The following is a 20,893-nucleotide window of genomic DNA, read 5'->3' on the forward strand; positions in this document are numbered from 1 at the left end:
AATGAAAACATGTGTTTATTATATGCTTGCACTTTTTTTACGATTGCAGGGGGCTATTAATTGACTGTTAACAGATTTTTAAAGCTCCAATGTAACTCGTGCAAACTAAAAATAAATGTATGTGATAAACTAGCTAAGCTGGTTACAGTACATTTACTCAGGTAAACGTTAATGATATAATAATCGTTTCAAAATGAATTCATTTAGGAGATGTGCAAGTGTAACATTCACTGGCATATCATTAATTCATAAATACTTTGTTTTGTATAATAATACCATTTATGAATATTCACACTCTCGAATGCAGCCCATACAAAAACATATTATTATTATAACTTCAGTTCTGGAACATAGTGAAGGGACACGGCAGATGTTTTACTGTATCCAGGCAGATGCAAAGGCGTATTTTAACACTAAACCACCTTTACGCACAGGATACAGAGTGTATAAAATCAAGGCCTGTTCTTATGAACAATACAGTGGCCTTTTTTGTACAGCAAGTTTCCTTCAAGAATGAAAATATAAACATTGTGTAGATTTGTGTATCTCACTTTTTCCGTTGATGTGCGGATTATGTTTAGACTAAATCTCAGATATTCAAGACAGCATTATGTGCCTGTCTTATCTTCAAAGAGCCTTACAAATATGTAACATTACAGATACTGTATATATATATCTGTCTGTGAATCCAGGCGAAAGTCTCTTAAAATGTGAGATTTGGAGCATCAAAGTTTGATTTTAATCATTGAGTTCACTTTAATTTCAATATTTGACATGGCCTTACTCGGTCAATATTAAAGATATCACGGTTATATTTTCACAGATTGAGTATGTAAATCACAAAAATGATTTTTTAGCTGGGTTAGGGTTAGCACGCACACGCATATACTGTATGCATAAGGAATTGAAAAGTCCACTGTCACAAAAGGTACAAATCAATTCTGGGTGAGGTTTAGAGATTGTGTGTGTAACTATCTCGGAGGATTTTGTTGGAAACAATGACAGTCTTAAACAAACATACTTACACTCAAAGTCACGGACCATTTTTCTATCAGTGAGCAGCTAAACAGTCATCAGTTTAATGTGAGGTCAATACATTGTTGAAGAAAGAATCTCAAGGTCTTTCTGTGTGTGTTTTGGTCTGCCAGTGGTGTTTATGTTCCCTCCCTGTTGTTTTCATTAGAACAATTTCCATCCGGAGAGATGCTCTGTGTATGTGAGATGAAGGATTTTTACCAGGTCAAAGTTTTTATGTTTCTCAAGACACTAAATGCTTTATTAAGTAAATTCTGGTTCATTCAAAGCTGTTGTAAAATGAGTGTAAAATTTTATTTTTTTTGTTATCGTCTGTGCTAAATTTCAGGAAAACCTCTTTAATTAAATGTAATTGCAGTTTTAAACCATGGTTCTAAATTAGGGATGCACCGATCGGAATTTTTTTGCCGATACCGATTTAAACAGACAACCTCTGGCCGATATCGATGCCGATACCGATATTAAACACTTGTATACAATACTATACAGTTGGTCTATTAGCTAGTTTATTTCTGCATCAAATTATTTTTACTGAACATGAATTGGATCTAATTAACATTCAACTGACCAACATAATAAGAGAGGCACAAATTAAGCAAAAACAAATATAATAAGACAGCATGACAACCTTCAAAGGTGGTTTTTGCTATTCAGCATTTATTTTATTAACAACATTAACTATTTTTAACATATAATGGATTTCTTTATGCAGTTAATTAATAAACAATCGGTATCTGCCTTTCTCGTGCTATTGCCGATATGCCGATGGTTTCAAATTCATCAAAAATCGGCCGATAAATATCGGCGGCCGATACATCGGTGCATCACTATTCTAAATTGTTATTTTCCGGTCAATTGTAACACAAGAATAAATAACCAGCAGCACTTAAGGTGTGCAATGGGCAATGTGTACACTGTCAGCAAAAAATAGTCCCTAGCTAATCTTAGTTTAGGTGTTTGTCATAGATAATGAGATGATTTATTAAGAAAAAATATTGTTAAAATAAGATTTATCTCTCTTTAAAAATGTATTAATTAGTTGATGCACATTTGAGATATAAAAAAAGGATATTTTATGAATAAAGTCAAAAGTCTGGAGTGGGCTTACTTTGGCACTATTTAAGCCTGCATGTGTTCCAAATACGCCCACATCATGATTCAATCACAAAATATAAATTTTATAATAAAACATCAATATATTTATTCAGTGACAGGAAAAAAAACTTAACTTTCTCCCTCAAAGACGATTTCTTCAAACTGATTTGCTATTTTTACTCTGCTCTTGGTAAAGGCGACATGCCTTTTCAAATTCTTGGACCGGTGCCTTAGTTTTTTATCTTTTTTATTTTCTTGCTGAGATCCTGACAATCAAGCAAGCAGCAGACATCTATCGTTTAATATTGCTACACATTGCCATTTGTAGGCCTATCTAAATATAGTAAATTAGGTAGTAAGTTAAGTTAAAAGATTGGTAAAAAGAAAGCGCACAAAGATGTGTTATCAGAAATTCATTACAGTTTGTAATTACATTGAAACTCATAAGGTGGGCTTAAATGGTTCCACAGTGAATAACAGTGAATAAAGACAATGTGTTGTTTTACAATATACGATATGTTCACATAGGGATGCAATAAACTGTGGACTAAGCATCATAGTCATTTTTATTGTGCCCACGTTAAGAAATGTTTCGTTTTTTTTATTCAAGGTTAGTTTGTGTTGGCTTTAGTTTGCATGTGTTCTGTGGCACTGTACTGTACCATTAAACCCATCTTCAAAATAAAAGTTAATGTATGAGAATAATCTGCTCTACAAAATAATTTATGATGTATTTATTTGTAAACTAATGTAAAATGTATCACAAAACATTTAGTATTTGTAGTTCACATGCTTATTTCTTTCTCACCTTTCCATTTAAAGGTAAATGATATAAAATGATAAAGTGTATAGACGGTTTCATCGGACGCATGTGCATTGTCGCGGTTATGCTGGGTACACACCAAAAGGTTTTTTACATCTTATAAGATTTTCAAAATGTGAGTATAAAAAATCCTAGATTTAACCGTTTTGCTCCAATAGTGTATGGTGTGCCATGATGTGTCAAGGACAGCACACCACACACAAACAGATTTTCAACCAGAGTCTCGACTGTGAACACAGGAAATCTCGCAAAATCTCGCGAGACTTCAGAACAAGCATGGCGGGTAATATGCAGCATGCAATGATTTTCACCTTGTTTAAACATTCGTGCTGTTGCCACAAAACAACATGCTGATCCTCATGCTGTCCACATCAACTTCACTTTGTGCTGCACCATGACTGCTTCCGTCTTCCAACATCTCGCTTTCTGATTGGATATTGTTTTGTTTAACGTGATAATCTCAAGAGCACACATTAGGATTTCTATTTGTAAATATTTAACATGTTTAATATTTACGATTCGCAATCGGGGCGGCTCCGACGTTCTTCCGATCAGGTACGGACACTCTCAACACACCTCACACCAAGGGAAAAACTGACAAGATAATCTGTAGAACCATTAAGATAATCGGGACATTAAAGGGGGGGTTTAATGGTATTTCAAGCATTTTGACTTATTAACACAGTTATAGAGTTGTTTCCTCATGCTAAACGTAGGCAAAGTGTCAAAACCGCAGTTGGGCGTGTTTCAGAGTATTTCTGTGCCGAATGCGCTTCGCCAGGGTTCGTACAAGTTTCGGCTAGTTTTTTTCGATTACAGTTCTAACTGACGTTTCAGGGGTTTTCCATACGTATCACTTCTTTATATGGGCTTCCGCCTGAAAACTTCCCCCGGAAAACCCCGCCCAGCCGTCAGTCAGCGGGAGACGCTAGAGCTTGCTAACAGCTTATCACGCCACTCAGCTTTGTTTAATTTCAAAAGTCAACAATGGCACAAGAAGAAGTGTGTTTTTGGATGTAAGGAGAAGACATCCAGCCTTATGGAAACAATGGATATAGTTTATTATCCGGATTAGCAGCGGAGTTTTGCGAGTGTGTTTGATGCTGTGGATTTTCAGAACCGGGTCATGACTAGTTACACGTGGTAAGTAAGACTTCTGTCTTATGTTGGAAATAGGCGCGTGTATATTATATAAATGACACGAACATGTAGTTAAAACAGTGTTGTATAGTGTTGCATGACTCGTACTAGCTCCTCCTGCGGTAGTAACTCCTCCTTCTTCATTTTTTCTTACGTTATCGGAAAGATTCGGTAAAGCTAATCTTTCTTTTATAATTCTGATTAAACTAAAGACTCTTCAGAGATATAAAGGATGTCATACTACTCTATAGGTACTCCAGATTAACATCAGAAATGCAGAAACAGCGTGTGTTACGTGAGCTTTAAATAAAATAAATAAATAAATAAATAAACATAGCTAGGATTGTCGGAAGCGGGGATAATCAGCCCGATTATCTTTTGGTGTGTACCCAACATTACGCATCTGGTCGGAACTTTACTTCCGGTCCTGTTTGTTTAATGGTCTGACTAGTGTCTAAACTGAACTCTGGAACAAATAACGTTACCTTGAACATACCAAATGTTTTGGTTTCCTAAAGACGGGAAGACGGCGATCGTGGATCACTGCTATTTGAATGGAGGTTTGGCAGCCGGTCTGTAGTTAACATTGTATACATCATAGTACACATTTTAAGGTTACCTCAGTGTAGTTTTTTTATACACATTAGCTATAAAATATGAACTAAGGTAATCTACTTGTTGTTTATTTTGCATGTTATCAGAAATAAACTACTCTTAAAGGACTCTATTGTTATTGATTCTTTGTGGAGTTTATTGGAAGTTACGTGTGTTCCACGAAAGCCTTTGTTTATGTTGTTACTGCTAAACCGTCAAACAAACTACTTGTTTATACACAAAAAACCCAATACATTTATTTCTTATTTGACATAAAATCAATGCATATATGAAAGATATGACTGACAGTTGCAGAAATGTGTTGAAGGGTCCTGAAACACCTAAGTTTTGGGGTGTTTTTGTGTGAGGTCTATATAATGTTATGTTGCATAAAATGTTTATTAAGGACCAAAAGAAAAGCTTCAATGTCTCATAATATTTTCATTGAGTCACACATACACTCAAGGTCCTGATATTTTCTTCAAAAAATAAACAACAACAACAATCCAATATTATGGCCTTGAAAAAGCATTAGAATATCAAGCTACATTCTTGCCGTGCTTCATATTGTTGACTCAATAATAAATAGGGTCAATAAATAGTTAAATGCTGTACTGGGGCTTTATCCAGAACAGTTTTAACTGGCAGATCACACCTTTGAAGACCTCTGGATTATGCAATAAGATCAGTGGCAGCCGGTGACTTATTTTTTCGAGGGCGCATGATGCGAGGTGCATCACAACATATATGTAGCCAGTAGCCCGTCATGTGTGTGGTTCGTCATTTCAAAATATGTGTTCGGCGTGTCGAGTTAACCTATGTGCATCACGTGTCTTGTCAAAATAAGTGCGTGCTGCAAACCCAAAGTGCTACAAATCAACACAAAATGCATCCAAAGGTGTAAATACAACCCCAGATACTGAAACTACAATACAAATATATCCATAAAAACAAAGATATAAGTTAATACATAAACACTAATGCAATTATTTAACCATGGTAAAAGCAGTTTGATAAAACACACCTATGTTAAATAAACAATGGCATTTTCTAACAATAATATTTTTTAATAAACTAATCTTTAACCCAATAATAAGTCATTAACTGCAGTTGCCAGGCAATTCAATAAAATTCAAATGTGCTGATGCATGTAAACCTGATGCTCATCCAAATCAGATTTGAAATTATTATCATATTAGTTATTATTAAAATCTTTGACTTAATGATTAGTGCACAGTTATTTAGTCTCTGGTTAATAAGAATCTAAACTGTGCATACTGAATCCAGATCAGGAAGCAGGGATCAATGCATACCCACATTTCTGGCCTTAAACTTAAACACGTCTATACTATTTTTATTAAATAATTTTGAAATGAAACCTTAAAGTCCTGAATATTTCAGATAATCTCATTCATCATAAAAGCAGATCTGCACTACAGCTCTACCTTTTGTACAGATTATCAGTGTGAACGTGAACAAGAATAATCAATAAAGCAAACACAAACATAATAATCACCAGGTGACTCATTTAAAAGACGTCTGGCCCTCCCTATCTATACACATACTTAGTGAGTGTAATAAATTCATTAGAGGCTATTCTTGGAAGGTTTCCTTCTTTATCTTTTTTAACCCTGCTGCACTATTTTTCTGTCCCAAACCTTTAAGATCTTATTATACAAAGTGGATTTAAAATGATCAATGCGGTAAAATGATCATTATATCACCCCTATTTATATGCATTCGTATATTAGTCTTGGTCAGGCCTCTCTCGTAAAAGATGTTTAACCTCAACCGAACCAATCTGGTTAAGGTTTAATAATAATATTTACTTATCAAATCATCTCAGCCATTCAGGATCTTCCAGTTTCAGTCTTTGCTCTGTGAACTGAAGTTATTCATTAGCTTGATCTCCTATTTGCAGAGGCCAGAGCAACAATGTGCTAGTGTGTGTTTTGTTTGAGTACATCTCTAGGGTTATGAGCTTGGGTGTGCGTGTATGTGCGTTTTGTTTGAGGACATGTCGAGAGTTATTAGCGTGTGTCACGTACTATGACCTGTCATGTTCACTGTTTACTTCCTTTCCTTCATTGACTTATCCTCACTAAAGCATGAAATACAAACCCCACACTGCTCTCTGCTGACCTGGAGCTATACAGTCAACATACATGCATGCACATAATCAGTCTGAAAAAATGTGATTTATCTTTTGCTCACTTATGATTATGTTAGCCTACATGTTACGTGGATGTGTATTCATGTGGATACAATATATTTGCAGTTCATGTTTGTTTATCATCTATTTGACCTACATGCAAACAATGGACTAAAATGTAATATGTCATAATGAAAAGGTGATATTAATGTTGTAGTTTGCACAGTCAGTATTTGAATATAAAATGCGTTGAAAGTGTGTTCTCAGCATGCTTTACTGCAGTTACAGCACAGTGATTGGGTCAGATTTTCTGCTCCAGTTCCCAATCCCCTGCCCCAAGCCCAATGTGTGTGTATGTTGAAGAAATATTTTGATTCAATGGCACACACCTTTATATGGCCAAACCAAAGTACATTCATGGGCTGCAGCTCCATAATGGGTTTAATCTAAACCTTACAGCTCCATAATGGGTCTAGTCTAAACCATACAGCTACATAATGGGTCTAGTCTAAACCATCCATCTCTGTAATGGCTCTAATCTAAACCATACAGTTCCATAATGCGTCTAGTCTAAACCATACAGCTCCGTAATAGGTCTAGTCTAAACCATCCAACTCTGTAATGGGTCTAGTCTAAACCATACAGCTCTGTCCCGGATCTAGTGTACACCATGCATCTCTGTCCTCGGGTCTAATATAAACCATTCAGTTCTGTGGTCTAGTCTGAACCCAGCAGCTCTCCCCTGGGGTTCAGTCTAAACCACACAGTTCTGTCATGGAGTTTAATCTAAACCATGCAGTTTTGTACTGGATCTAGTCTAAACCAAGCAGCTCTGTCCTCAGGTCTAATATAAACCATTCAGTTATGTGATCCAGTCTGAACCCAGCAGCTCTTTCATTAGGTTCAGTCTAAACCATGCAGATCTCTCTTGGAGTCTAGTCTAAACCAAGCAGCTCTGTCCTGGAGTCTAATCTAAACCATGCAGCTTTGTCCTGTAACAACTCTAAACCAAGCAGCTCTGTCCTCAGGCCTAATATAAACCTTTCAGTTCTGTGGTCCACTCTAAACCCAGCAGCTCTGTCCTGTAGTCTAGTCTAAACCAAGCAGCTGTGTCCTGGAGTCTAGTCTAAACCATGCAGCTCTGTCCTGTGGTCTAGTCTAAACCAAGCAGCTCTGTCCTGGAGTCTAATCTAAACCAATCAACTTTGTCCTGGATCTACTCTAAATCAAGCAGCTCTATCTTGGATCTAGTCTACACCCAGCAGTTCTGTCCTGGGGTCTAGTCTAAACCATGCAGCTCTGTCCTGGATCTAGTCGTAACCCAGCAGCTCTGGCCTGGGGTCTAGTTTAAACCCAGCAGCTCTGTCCTGGATGTAGTCTAAACCATGCAGCTCTGTCATGGAATCTAGTCTAAACCATTCAGGTATGTTCTGTGGTCCAGTTTGAACCCAGCAGCTCTCTCCTGGGTTCAATCTAAACCACACAGCTCTGTCCTGGATCTAGTCTAAACCAAGCAGCTCTGTCCTGGATCTGGTCTAAATCAAGCACCTCTCTCCTGGATCTAGTCTAAACCCAGCAGCTCTGTCCTGGAGTCTAATCTAAACCAAGCAGTTCTGTCCTGGATAGTCTAAACCCAGCAAGTCTGTCCTGGGGTCTAGTCTGAACCAAGCAGCTCTGTCCTAAGTTCTAGACTAAATTCTGCAGCTCCCGTGGTCTAATCTAAACCAAGAAGCTCTGTTCTGGGGCCTAGACTCAAAGGTGCAGCACTGTCTTGGCACCTAGCCTCCACAATGCAGCTCTGTCCTGGAGTCTAATCTAAACCATACAGCTTTGTTCTGGATTTAGTCTAAACTAAGCAGCCCTGTCCTGGATCTAGTCTTAACCCAGCAGCTCTGTCCTGGAGTCTAATCTAAACCATACAGCTTTGTCCTGGGTTCTAGTTAAACCCAGCAGCTTTGTCCTGGATCTAGTCTTAACCTAGCAGCTCTGTCCTGGGGTCTAGACTAAACCCAGCAGCTCTGTCCTGGATTTAGTCTAAACCCAGCAGCTCTGTCCTGGATCTAGTCTTAACCCAGCAGCTCTGTCCTGGAGTCTAATCTAAACCATACAGCTTTGTCCTGGGTCCTAGTTTAAACCCAGCAGGTTTGTCCTGGATCTAGTCTTAACCTAGCAGCTCTGTCCTGTGGTCTAGACTAAACCCAGCAGCTCTGTCCTGGATCTAGTCTAAACCCAGCAGCTCTGTCCTGGATCTAGTCTAAACCCAGCAGCTCTCTCCTGGAGTCTAATCTAAACCCAGCAGCTCCGTCCTGGGGTCTAGTCTAATCCCATCAACTCTGTCCTAAGGTCTAGACTAAATCATGCAGCTCCTGTGGTCTAATCTAAACCCAGAACCTCTGTTCTGGGGCTTAGACTCCAAGGTGCAGCACTGTCTTGGCACCTAGCTTCCACAATGCAGCTCTATCCTGGGGTTTTGTTTCAACATGTATTTTCCTACTTACTTTTCTACTTTTCTTTCCTTCTGAAATAAGTGATGGGTATTTCATATACTACACACACAGAACGTGTCTGCACACACAGCTTGCAAGCTGTTTCAGGATCAAATGTACTCTTAATCAGCAGGTTTCATACAACAAGTGAATTTCTACCCCACCGTACAGATGAGCACACACACAAACACAGCACTGCAGCGTATTGTTTAACGCTGAAACAGCGTGCTGCTGTCTGCTTTAATCAGAGGAGATGGGACAGATCGTGTCTATTGTTCCCCCTACACACAGACAGCAAGAGGCTGTTGCCATGTTTCCATTGTCATCTTTGTGTGAGAAATCATCAACTCACACATTTCCTTCACATGATTACCGTAATGTGTGTGTCAATGCAAGTGTATCAGCACATAGCTGGTTGCTGAGCTCAGGAATGCTAAAGAAGCCAACAGGGAAATATATATATATATATATATATATATATATATATATATATATATATATATATATATATATATATATATATATAGAGAGAGAGAGAGAGAGAGAGAGAGAGAGAGAGAGAGAGAGAGAGAGAGAGAGAGAAAGAGAGTGAGAGAGAGATTCCTTATTCAGAATGGGTCACATGACCATCCAGTTGCCTTGGTAACTACGGTTCTGAATTGCAGGTAGTTGCTCTGTGTGGCTCAGAGATGCTATTCTCTATAATCCTCTACACCTCTATAACCATCAGCAGTAGAGTCTGATTACAGATTAATGATGTAGGTTTGATGTGTGATATGACAGAGGTTTCATAGACTCTCTCTTAGATATTAAGTTTTGCTAGCTGAGCATTTATTATCTCTTTGTATCACGGTATACACTGACAAATGCACATATGCCATAATAAACCCATGATTTGATTACACTGAAGGTTTATTTAATTTTGTCAGCTTTCTCGTGTGCAGTCAGTGATGCATATCATTTTTTCACCACTTATTTAAAGCATGAAATACATTTATCATCTTGGCATGTCGTTCTAATTATGCATGGCAAGTAGCATTTGCCATGCACTTTCAAACTCCCCAGAGGAAAACTGTTATCATTCATAGCTAAGGAGACCTAATAGAGTTCCCAGTTATGTATTTGTGACCCAGTCTGTGAAAACTTTTCTTCTGTAAAGAACACTCTGTAAAAATATAACATTGATATCTGTAAAGTCGCATTGAAATTGAAATGAAAAACTGGAATTTGCTTTGAAATATTGTGGTATTTTTACAAAATTACTTTTTGTGAGCTTCATTATTTAAAAAAAATGTGCCCCCATAATCTTTAATCAAAAATGCAAATCTCCTCCTCTCGTCGAAACGATCCCTCTTTACTTCTGGTCATATGGTATGGCAAGTGGGCGGTCCGGAAAAAGATTGCATTGCCAACGATTAGCAAATAGCAACATGACCCAACTTCAAACAATCCAACCAGTTCTCAATGGATGAATTTAAGTTCAGCCCTACCTTTATTCATTTCAGAAGCCGTTTCACTTGGATATATGTCAACAAGGGAAAAAATAAGACAATCCCTACTTCTGTTTCATGGCGACTTTAATGTTGACTGAGTAAGGCCATGTAAATTAATTTGTTTTGAGGTTTTTATTGTTGTTTATATGTCTAAGTGGTGTTTTTAATATGTTTTAAAACAAACCATGTGCAAATTCATCATTCAACACCATTGAGAGTATTTTCTCCATAAATTCTGAAAATTTCAATTTCAGTCTCATTCACGCGGTTTAAAATCGCCTTGGTTTTCAACGTCACAAACATGTAGCCAAACATATCAACACAGTTAAACGCATGGATCAGTAGTTCGAGTTATACTGTAGACATTATACTGTAAAAATATGCAGCATTTTTGTCTAAATCAACATGTCTTTTTATGTTACTTTAACTTAAAAAAAAATAAGTAAAACAACTTCAACTTGATTTTTTAAGTTATGTCAACTTTTTTAAGCCAAAACTTAAAATAGTAGGTTGAATTGACTTACAAAACCAATATCTACTCACATATTCATATCTACAAAGTAAAATGTAAAAGTTGGATTTACTTCAGTTGGTAACACCCCAAAAAATTAAGTTGTTTCAACATACATGTTTAAGTAAAAATAAACTTAACAAGTGTATTGTCCAAGCTGTGCAAATGAATAGAAGCGGCGACTAATTTGCATATTCATAGATCTGCGTTTAGCCTACTAAATAAGGCAAGGGTGTATAGTTACATTTAAGCTGTTTTAAAGCATGAAGAAATTACTGTGACAGCTAAAACTTTTATATGCTATTTTGATGCTCAAAGATGAGTTTTAAATGATAAAATTATTGACTAGAGAGAGAATTTAAACAATTAAGATCTCATTTGTGATTTTTCCAGTATAGTCGAGGTAATGCAGGGTTCACACCAGATGCGGTAAAGGGGGCTAGTGCGAGTCATTTTCATGTTAAGTCAATCTAAAGACGCGATTAGACATCCTATGGCGCGTTTGGCACGGATGGGGCGCTCCGCGCGAATTGAGCGTTACCGCGGGAAACACGCAAGTTGAAAAATCTGAACTTTGGCGGATTTCCGCACTGCGTTAACTAAACAGGACCTTGCTGTAGTAGTGACGTGATTACAGGAAGCGAGCGGAGTCTCAGCGGAGTCGCAGATGCCTTTCCCATGACGCAAATGACTAGAATTTCACGCGTGAATGAAGCGAGTAAACTCAAATCTTCAAGCGTCCAACTATGCATGAATATCACGTTTTTGCCGCCTTTATGGCGGCTGGTGTGAACGCAGCATAAAATTTTCTTAAAAGCAAATTAAGACGAAAGAACATGTATAAACCCTACTGCAATTTCAGTTTAAAGGTCTTAAACTTTAAATCACTCTGTTCAGTGATTGTTTTGTTTCTCTTTTTCAGAGGTCAGAGGTAAAATGGGAGGAAAGCTGAGCAAAAAGAAGAAGGGATACAATGTGAACGACGAAAAGGCAAAGGAGAAGGACGAAAAGACAGAGGGAGCGTCGGCGGAGGAGACTGAAGCTCAAAAAGAGAACAAGGAAGAAGGTGCTGCTACCACGGAGACCTCCAATGACACGGCGGCAGCCACACCAGGTGCTGAAAGTAATTCCACCGCACCCAAGGAAGAAGAGAAAGGCTCCGCCCCTCCGAAGAAGGAAGAGCCTGTGGCTAACGCTAACGCTCCTAAAGCCTCCGAATCTAAGACCACCGAGGCCGTCAAAGCAGAACCCGCCAAGAGTCCAGATGCCCCTCCTGCCAAAGCAGAGGAAAAATCAGCCCCAGCAAATGAAAAAGAGCCTGCAAAAGAGCCGGCCCTTCCGGCTAAAGATCCCACCCCTCCTGTAGCAACGGATAGCAAGGCTGACACTGAGTCTAAAAAGACTGAGGCCCCACCCGCAAAAGAAGAGCCAATCACCACGGAGACCAGCCTTGCCCCCAATAAGGAGCAAGCAGTGGCTGTGCAAGATTAACAGAAGGAACAGTGAGCGACAAGATTTATGACAAAAATACAACAAGATCAAATCTAAATAATAAAACTAGCCCGCCCATTTTAAATTATATCAGCGATTATTATAATAATAATAATGATAACAGTATTAATAACAGTAATGATTTGAACAGGCTGGACTTGATCATCGTTTTGGTGATGGACATGATCATGATGAACAAGACTGATAGTTATGATAATATTGTTATCTCTTTAAAATTGAACTTTGATACAAACACCAGCCCCCAAACTCTCTTTTCTCTCTTTGTCTCTCTCTTCTTAACTTTCCTTCCACCTCTGTTTAATGAGGGGTGGATTAAAAACATGATATCTGTCCATTGTCACCCTCCGATTCCCTCCTTTTGAGTGTGATGTAACGGCAGTGGGTGGAGTTAATATGTGTGTGTGTGTGTGTGTGTGCGCGCGCAGGTGTGTGGCATTAATATTAGTAGTCCAAGCTCCCTGAAACACATTTCATCTTTGCTGTTTGCGGCTTTCTATTTGTGATTGGCATTGTGTCTTTGCTTTTCACCTGACTATCTTTGTTTCTCCTTCTCACTTTTTCTCCATGTTTATGGAAAATCATTGTACAGCACAATGCATTACACACAAAACACACACACAAATAAAGTATTGTATGTTTTAACTTAAAGATGCAGTTAAAGTGTGAATGTGTGTGTTAAGATGAAGTGAGTGTTGAGTGTGTATATGAAGTTATGCACAGTGTGACCATGCTTTAAGCAGGCTGTAAGTGTTTATGTGTGTAATATTGGAGTTCTGGTCTTTCTGATCTTTGAAAGCAGCAGTTGTCATGATGTCAAAGCGAGAGAAATAGAGAGCCTAGACCAAACTCACCAAACAGGACACACTTCCCACACACATGTTGTTCTTTCCATATACTGATAGAACAACGTGAGTGTTGTATGCATCTGTATGTGTGATGATGCGTGTGTGTGTGTTTTGCATGTCAGTGGTTGGCCCTATTGTTGTGTATTTTTGGTTGATGTGGAGATAATGTTGCTACAGGTGATATTTCATTTGAGTTAACAAACACACACTCTCTCTTTCTCTTTCCTTTTTTCTCTTACTCTCTGTTTCTTTTTCTGTCATTCCTTTTCTTCCCTAAACTCCCTGATAAAAAATAAATGAAATGAAGATCTGAGATATATGTACTTGTATACATGAAGCAACATTAATAAAAAGAAAGAACCACAGGTTGAAAATCAGTTCACGTCTTCATTGTTTATGGTTATGTTTTGTACAAAACTCATTGATCTAAAAAAACGCTGTATTCATAATTGCCCAGCTAACGTAGTCTGTATGTTGTAATTGGTCCAGTTGCCAACTCTCAATCAATATAATGTTATAATGATCTAATGCTGCGTTCACATCAGCCGCGGTAGAGGTGTCAAGTGCGAGTGATTTCAATGTTAAGTCAATGTGAAGACGCGCTGACACGCGTCTGGAGGTCTCGCGGTGCGAATGAGGCGGTTAGCGTGGTGTGGTAGACGCGATTCCGCCTCATTTGCGCATCTAGTTCGCGCGAATGCCGCGAATTGAGCGTTGCCGTGGCAAATGTGTGAGTTGAAAAATTTGAAATTTGGTGGAGAAACGCACTGCGTTAACCAATCAGGAGCTTGCTCTAGTAGTGACGTGATTACAGCAGGCTTGTGCACAATTCTGTACAATTGAATATATTTATAGAATATGTAATGCAATCATATCTGACATATACTGAAAGCTTCATTTTTAACACTTCACTTACTGTATAATATGTATAAGAATTTCTTTGAATTTCTATTGAATTGCAATTCTGCTTCCTTTAATTCAAATTCGAATTGTAATTCTACATCCTGTTTTTGACATAAATACAAATTCAATTCAAATTCAAGAATTGAATTGGAATTTAGGAGTCGTTCTCAATTCAATTCTGAATTCTGCACAAGCCTGGATTACAGGAAGCAAGCGGAGTTGCAGAAGCCCCTCCCATGATGCGAAATTTCCACGTGAATGTCTTGATGACTAGAATTTCATGCGCGGCTTTCACGCGCGAAAGAAATGAGTAAACTCAAAATGTTCAAGCGGCTAACTAGATGCGATAGACGCAAATTTGACGCCTCAAACATGGCTGGTGTGAACCCACGGTAACACAACCAGAAAAAACTATTTAGTCTTAATTCCCTGAGACATGTTTTGAGGTGTGTGACGTTTGTACACCCCCCAACTGCACACGACGGGGGCATTTTTAACTCCAGTTGCTGAGAGTATATGGAGAAGTTGCCACAACTAATATGTTGGTGCCATTGATGTACGATCCAGCAACCAATGCGCAATCTAGGTATTTCTTTAATGTCTATTGTCAAAATCACTTGAAAATTACACGCAGGTGTGCATTGTATGGGAAAGTGGATCCCAGGAGCAGGATTGAAGACCTTTTTTCTATGGCATCGTCTAGCATCTTTATTTTTAAGTGTTTATAAACCACAAAAAGTTGTGTTTACACAGCCCTATAGGCCACAGGGACAACACAGAGTGCACCCAAAAGGTATCTGGACACGTATCTATCCAAATGGCATTTGTTGGTAAGAAATATAGTTACAGATACACTTTCAAGCAGCTTGCTTCACAAAAAGAAATTGATTACATTTTAAATATAAAACAACAGGTTGTAATAGATAAATTAAGATAATTACACAAATTAAGTGGTAAAAGCTGTCTGTGCATATAGATTATATGTAAAGTTGCAAATATCAAACTAAAGCCCGGTGCACACTGTGAGATTTCAGCCAGGATTTAGCTGTCTGGGACAAATTTTGAAATCCTAAACGATTTCTGGAATCCCAGGCTAAAATCTGCCATCTTTGATCGCTAGTTTGACATGTTCACAGACAGCCGATTAATGATCGTTGCGATCAAAATTATCCTCCGACAAAATTCTGGCAGTGTCAGAAATTTTGAGATACAATCCTGCTGTGTGACATCTCCCTACGACAACCGGCAGCTCAATAACCAATAGAAGCACAGAACCCGATGACACAATTCGTGCAGCGACAACAACAAATCAACGCAGACAAATGTAAAAAAGAGCCAGGTAGACTGTACAGCAGGAGGAGAAACTTGTGGAATTATGGAAACAATAAAGAGTGTTTGTACAACGTGTCATCGCCACTGTACCATAGGATAAAAATGAAGCAGCCTGGAGAGAAATCGCGCTGGAAATTCAAATGCCAGGTACTCGTCTCCTTCGTTTTTTCTTCTTTTTATGCTCAAAACAAGTTATGATTAAAATGAACAGTAGATGTTGTTTCGGTTTGTTAGCCTTCACTTCAGCGTGTGTTTTCCAGCCGTCGTCGATCGATGACGTAAAACTGCGGACGCGTTCGTTTGCGTGCATCCGATTTTTAAGTCTTTAAACTCGTACAGTCTGACATTGATGGAAACTGAGATCATACAGTGTGACATGAACTTAATTACGATCTTAATAGCACAGTGTGGCAAGCAACAATTTTAAAAGACTATTTAAAATCGCACAGTGTATGCCGGGCTTAACACTAACCCAAAGAGATCTTCTTTTTAAAAGTAAAGCCTCGTCAACACCTTCCTAAAACATCTCGTTCAAACTGTTGGACATCATACTGCAGGGAACATATAACACCACCCTAATGTATATGCAAAAGGTGAACCTGAAACATTCATTTGCGCCGTATTGTTGCTGCCACCCTGACGTGGAGATGCTTTTCCGTGTGAAAATGTTTGTGTTCTGCACATTTTACAGAGGACTGTTTCCTCTGAGTACATTGAGTACAAGTCTGAATGTGCACAAAGGCTTTGTCGAAAAAGTGGAGCAATTTCAACTTTGCAAGTACACTCTGGCTCTTCTTACTCAGAGCCTGTAAGTAGCCTATGTTTTCATATTTTAAAGAACTTCCTACTGATGATTCAAACTTATCTTCTGTGTCTGTTGTGAAGCGCATGCGTGAGACTAAAGTCATGTGACTGCAGTGACATGGATGACGTGTTATTCTCAGACATGTTTGGGAAGGTTTTTTTCAAACTTACAGCGTGCGTCTCCCTCAGACTGTAAACAAAGCCCGGGCGGAAAAAAAAAACTGCTGGGGCGCACCAGATAACATGTCAGCCGCGTCACTGCAGTCATGTGACTTTAGTCTTGCGCATGCGCTTCACAACGGAACGGAAGACACGGAAGAGAAGACAATGCTGAAATAGTTGTAATTTTTGGACCAAAATGTTTTTTCGATGCTTCAACACATTCTAACGGACCCACTGATGTCACATGGACTACACTGATGATGTTTTTATTACCTTTCTGGACATGGACAGTATAATGTGCATAGATTTTCAATGAAGGGTCAACAAGCTCTCGGAGTAAATATAAAACATCTTAAACTGTGTTCCGAAGATGAACGGAGGTCTTACGAGTTTGGAACGACATGAAGGTGAATCAATAATGACATTATTTTCATTTTTGGGTGAACTATCCCTCTAAGGTAACCAAATATTCTCCATAGTTAAAGTTAAAAACAAGGTGGGAAATGGTCATAAATTACTTAAAAGTGTATGTTTTTCAGCAAAAATAAAATAATATAACTTAAGTAATATTATAAGTACACCTCAAGGAACATAATAAAAAACACATGCCATGATCCCTTTAAGCTGTATTAAGAGCCTTGTCCCATATACTTCTCTTGTCAATAGTTTACTGTAAAACATTTTGGTTTTTTAAACCAAAGTAGGGATGAGAGCTTAAAGAAACAATCTGGGTGTAATACGAATTAAACTGGTACAGTTTTAAATTTTGGAGCAGAGCTACACGTTCAGGCAGTGTTATGAATCTAAAGTCTTCTGCATTGTTTGTGATTTAGCATAGTGTTTCCTCAAATAATCTCTCTTATCACTATAAGTTTCATAGCTATTATTAGTTCATTCATAGTTGTCTTCTCAGCTTTTGAAATTTACAGACGGCTTATATATAGATGATTTTGTAAATCTATATTGCATGTTAGAGGTTTTTTGTTTATCAGATGCCGGATCTGCTTTTCGCTCTCCCTCTCTCTGGGTTGACTGGGTTCATGTATGACTGCCTTTGGGCCTTAGAAACTGTCACCAAGCCTCTGATCCCATAGCAACTAGCCACTTAGTTTTGTAAGACAGAAGGAGAGAAGACACTTCATATCGAATCTAACACCTCTACAGTTCTGACTGATTCCATGCTAAGAGTTTGTACTTGTTTTAATATCAAAGTGACCATGACTGATCACAGTCTTTCTCCTATCTGTCTGAAGAATATTGAACTATGCAGGAAAATAAATATAAACCTGCCAATTTAAGCCTAAATGTGTACTACTGGCAGTTGGTTTTCTGACAGAGAAGCAATCAAAGCATGCTGTTATTGACTTTCATCTGGTAATTCTGTGTATGTTCACAACACAACACATCTGGGGTCTACAGATGAAAGATAACCTTTTTGACTAATTCTGGCACATTTACAGAAATGTTTATTAATGTGCACTGCTCCGTAAATAAATACATTTGAAAGAATCAACATCAGTGAGTGATGCTGGTTCACTACGTCCAACAGAGCAGAACCAAAAGGGAAACGAAACAGTAGCGACAGGAAAGAATCACTGCTACCCACACATTATGAATGAAACAGGCGCCAACATCAACATTAACACCTGATTGGATATGAAGGTAACCATGGATACTGCCTAGTACTGTCTTGCCTAGCAACAGGCTCCAGTGCATACATCTTAAACCTTGTCTACCTAAAGAAAGCACACATACTTGCACATTTTTAGGTTCTCACACACACATACCTGCACGTGCTCTCTCACACACATAGTCTCTCATTTGTCACAATCCTCCCACCTTATTTTTTTCTTCCTGTTTACGCCCCCATATTCCCTTCTTCCAGCCCGAATCAGCAGGGTCCCTGGAGGGAAAATTGCTGCCTGTCATTGGCTGACTGCATCTCCATGGTGACGCAGCTGCAGCTGTGCATGCGACAGAACGACACAGTATGTGTAAATCTTGGCCAAGTCTATAATGCTTTCAGATCCTTCAATTACCTGAGACAAGAATATGATCCAGCTACCTGTGCACATGTTTATTTTTTTTGCGGATGTCGGATGCTCAACACTAAATATTTATGCGTTCTGCAGTCTATTATCTATTTTATACTCAGACTAAAAGATTTTGGTCAATTCCATCCAAAAAGTGAAAGTTATATATTATATTTATTCATTACACACTTATATATTTCATATGTTCATTTCTTTTAATGTTCTCTTTTAATCCTAAATTCAGTATCTCAGAAAATTAGAATATTATGAAAAGGTTCAATATTGACAACACCTTGTGCCACTCTAATCAGCTAATTAACTCAAAACACCTGCAAATGCCTTTAAATGATCTCTCAGTCTAGTTCTGTATGCTACACAATCATGGGAAAGACTGCTGCCTTGACAGTTGTCCAAAAGACGACCATTGACACCTTGCACAAGGAGGGCAAGACACAAAAAGTCATTGCAAAAGAGGCTGGCTGGTTACAGAGCTCTGTGTCCAAGCACATTAAAAGAGAGGCGAAGGGACGGAAAAGATGTGGTAGAAAAAAGTTTACAAGCAATAGGGAAAACCGCACCCTAGAAGATGGAACAAAACCCATTCAAAAATGTGGGGGAGATTCACAAAGAGTGGACTGCAGCTGGAGTGCTTCAAGAACAACTACGCACAAACGTATGCAAGACATGGGTTTCAGCTGCCGCATTCATTGTGTCAAGCCACTCTTGAACAACAGACAGCGTCAAAAGTGAGTTAAAGACAAAAAGGACTGGACTGCTGCTGAGTGGTCCAAAGTTATGTTCTCTGATGAAAGTAAATTTTGCATTTCCTTTGAAAATCAGGGTCCCAGAGTCTGGAGGAAGAGAGGAGAGGCACACAATCCACGTTGGTTAAGGTCCTGTGTAAACATTCCACAGTCAGTGATGTTTTGGGGTGCCATGTCATCTGCTGGTGTTAATCCACTGTTTTCTGAGGTCCAAGGTCAACGCAGCCATATACCAGGAAGTTTTAGAGCACTTCATGCTTCCTGCTGCTGACCAACTTTATGAAGATGCAAATTTTATTTTTCAACAGGACTTGGCACTTGCACACAGTGCCAAAGCTACCAGTGCCTGGTTTAAGGACGATAGTATCCCTGTTCTTAATTGGCCGGCAAACTCACCTGACCTTAACCCCATAGAAAATCTATGGGGTATTGTGAAGAGCAAGATGCGATATGCCAGGCCCACACAGAAGAGCTGAAGGCCACTATCAGAGTAACCTGAGCTCTCATAACACCTGAGCAGTGTCACAGACTGATCGACTCCATGCCACGCCACATTGCTGCAGTAATTCAGGCAAAATGAGTCCCAACTACTATTGAGAGCTGTACATGCTCATACTTTTCATGTTCATACTTTTCAGTGGGCAAGATTTCTAAAAATCCTTTCTTTGTATTGGTCTTAAGTAATATATTAAGAACTTTTCTGAGATACTGAATTTGGCATTTTCCTTAGTTGTCAGTTATAATCATCTTATTTTATTTAAAGGAACACGCCCACATTTTGGGAATTTAGCTTATTCACCGTATCCCCCAGAGTTAGATAAGTCCATACATACCTCTCTCATCTCCGTGCGTGCTGTAACTCTTTCTGACGCAGCCCCCGCTAGCTTAGCTTAGCACAAAGACTGGAAATGCATGGCTCCAGCTAGTATACTGCTCCCAATAAGTGACAAAATAACGCGATCATTTTCCTATTTATGTGTTGTGATTTGTATAGTCAAACCGTGTACAAATAACAAGGTGATATGAGACACAGCGATCTTTTAACAGTATACATACTGAGAACTATATTCTCTGAAGACGAAGCACTGCCGCATGGGCGGAGTGATTTGCACAACTCTGACCGAACTCTCTGCTCCTCACCAGGGGCTTCTCGTGTGCTGCGAGCAGATCACTCCGCCCATGCGGCAGTGCTTCGTCTTCAGAGAATAT

The 20,893-nt window shown here is 38.7% G+C and overlaps 1 protein-coding gene across 2 annotated transcripts in view; it reads left to right on the forward strand.

Annotated features, from left to right (window-relative positions):
• Nucleotides 1-14,063, forward strand: part of basp1 (brain abundant, membrane attached signal protein 1) — a 47,382-nt gene extending 33,319 nt beyond the window's left edge. The window contains exon 2 of one of the 2 annotated variants that reach the window (XM_055203273.2): nt 12,252-14,063. In XM_055203273.2, the coding sequence (XP_055059248.1) occupies nt 12,266-12,820 (555 nt within the window). In that variant the 5' untranslated portion in view covers nt 12,252-12,265 and the 3' untranslated portion in view covers nt 12,821-14,063. The remainder of the gene's footprint in view (nt 1-12,251) is intronic. The other variant, XM_055203274.2, reaches the window with a different exon arrangement.
• Nucleotides 14,064-20,893: the final 6,830 nt, after the last annotated feature.

This window comes from Misgurnus anguillicaudatus, chromosome 2 (assembly GCF_027580225.2).
Source record: "Misgurnus anguillicaudatus chromosome 2, ASM2758022v2, whole genome shotgun sequence".
Lineage (NCBI taxonomy): Eukaryota > Metazoa > Chordata > Actinopteri > Cypriniformes > Cobitidae > Misgurnus > Misgurnus anguillicaudatus.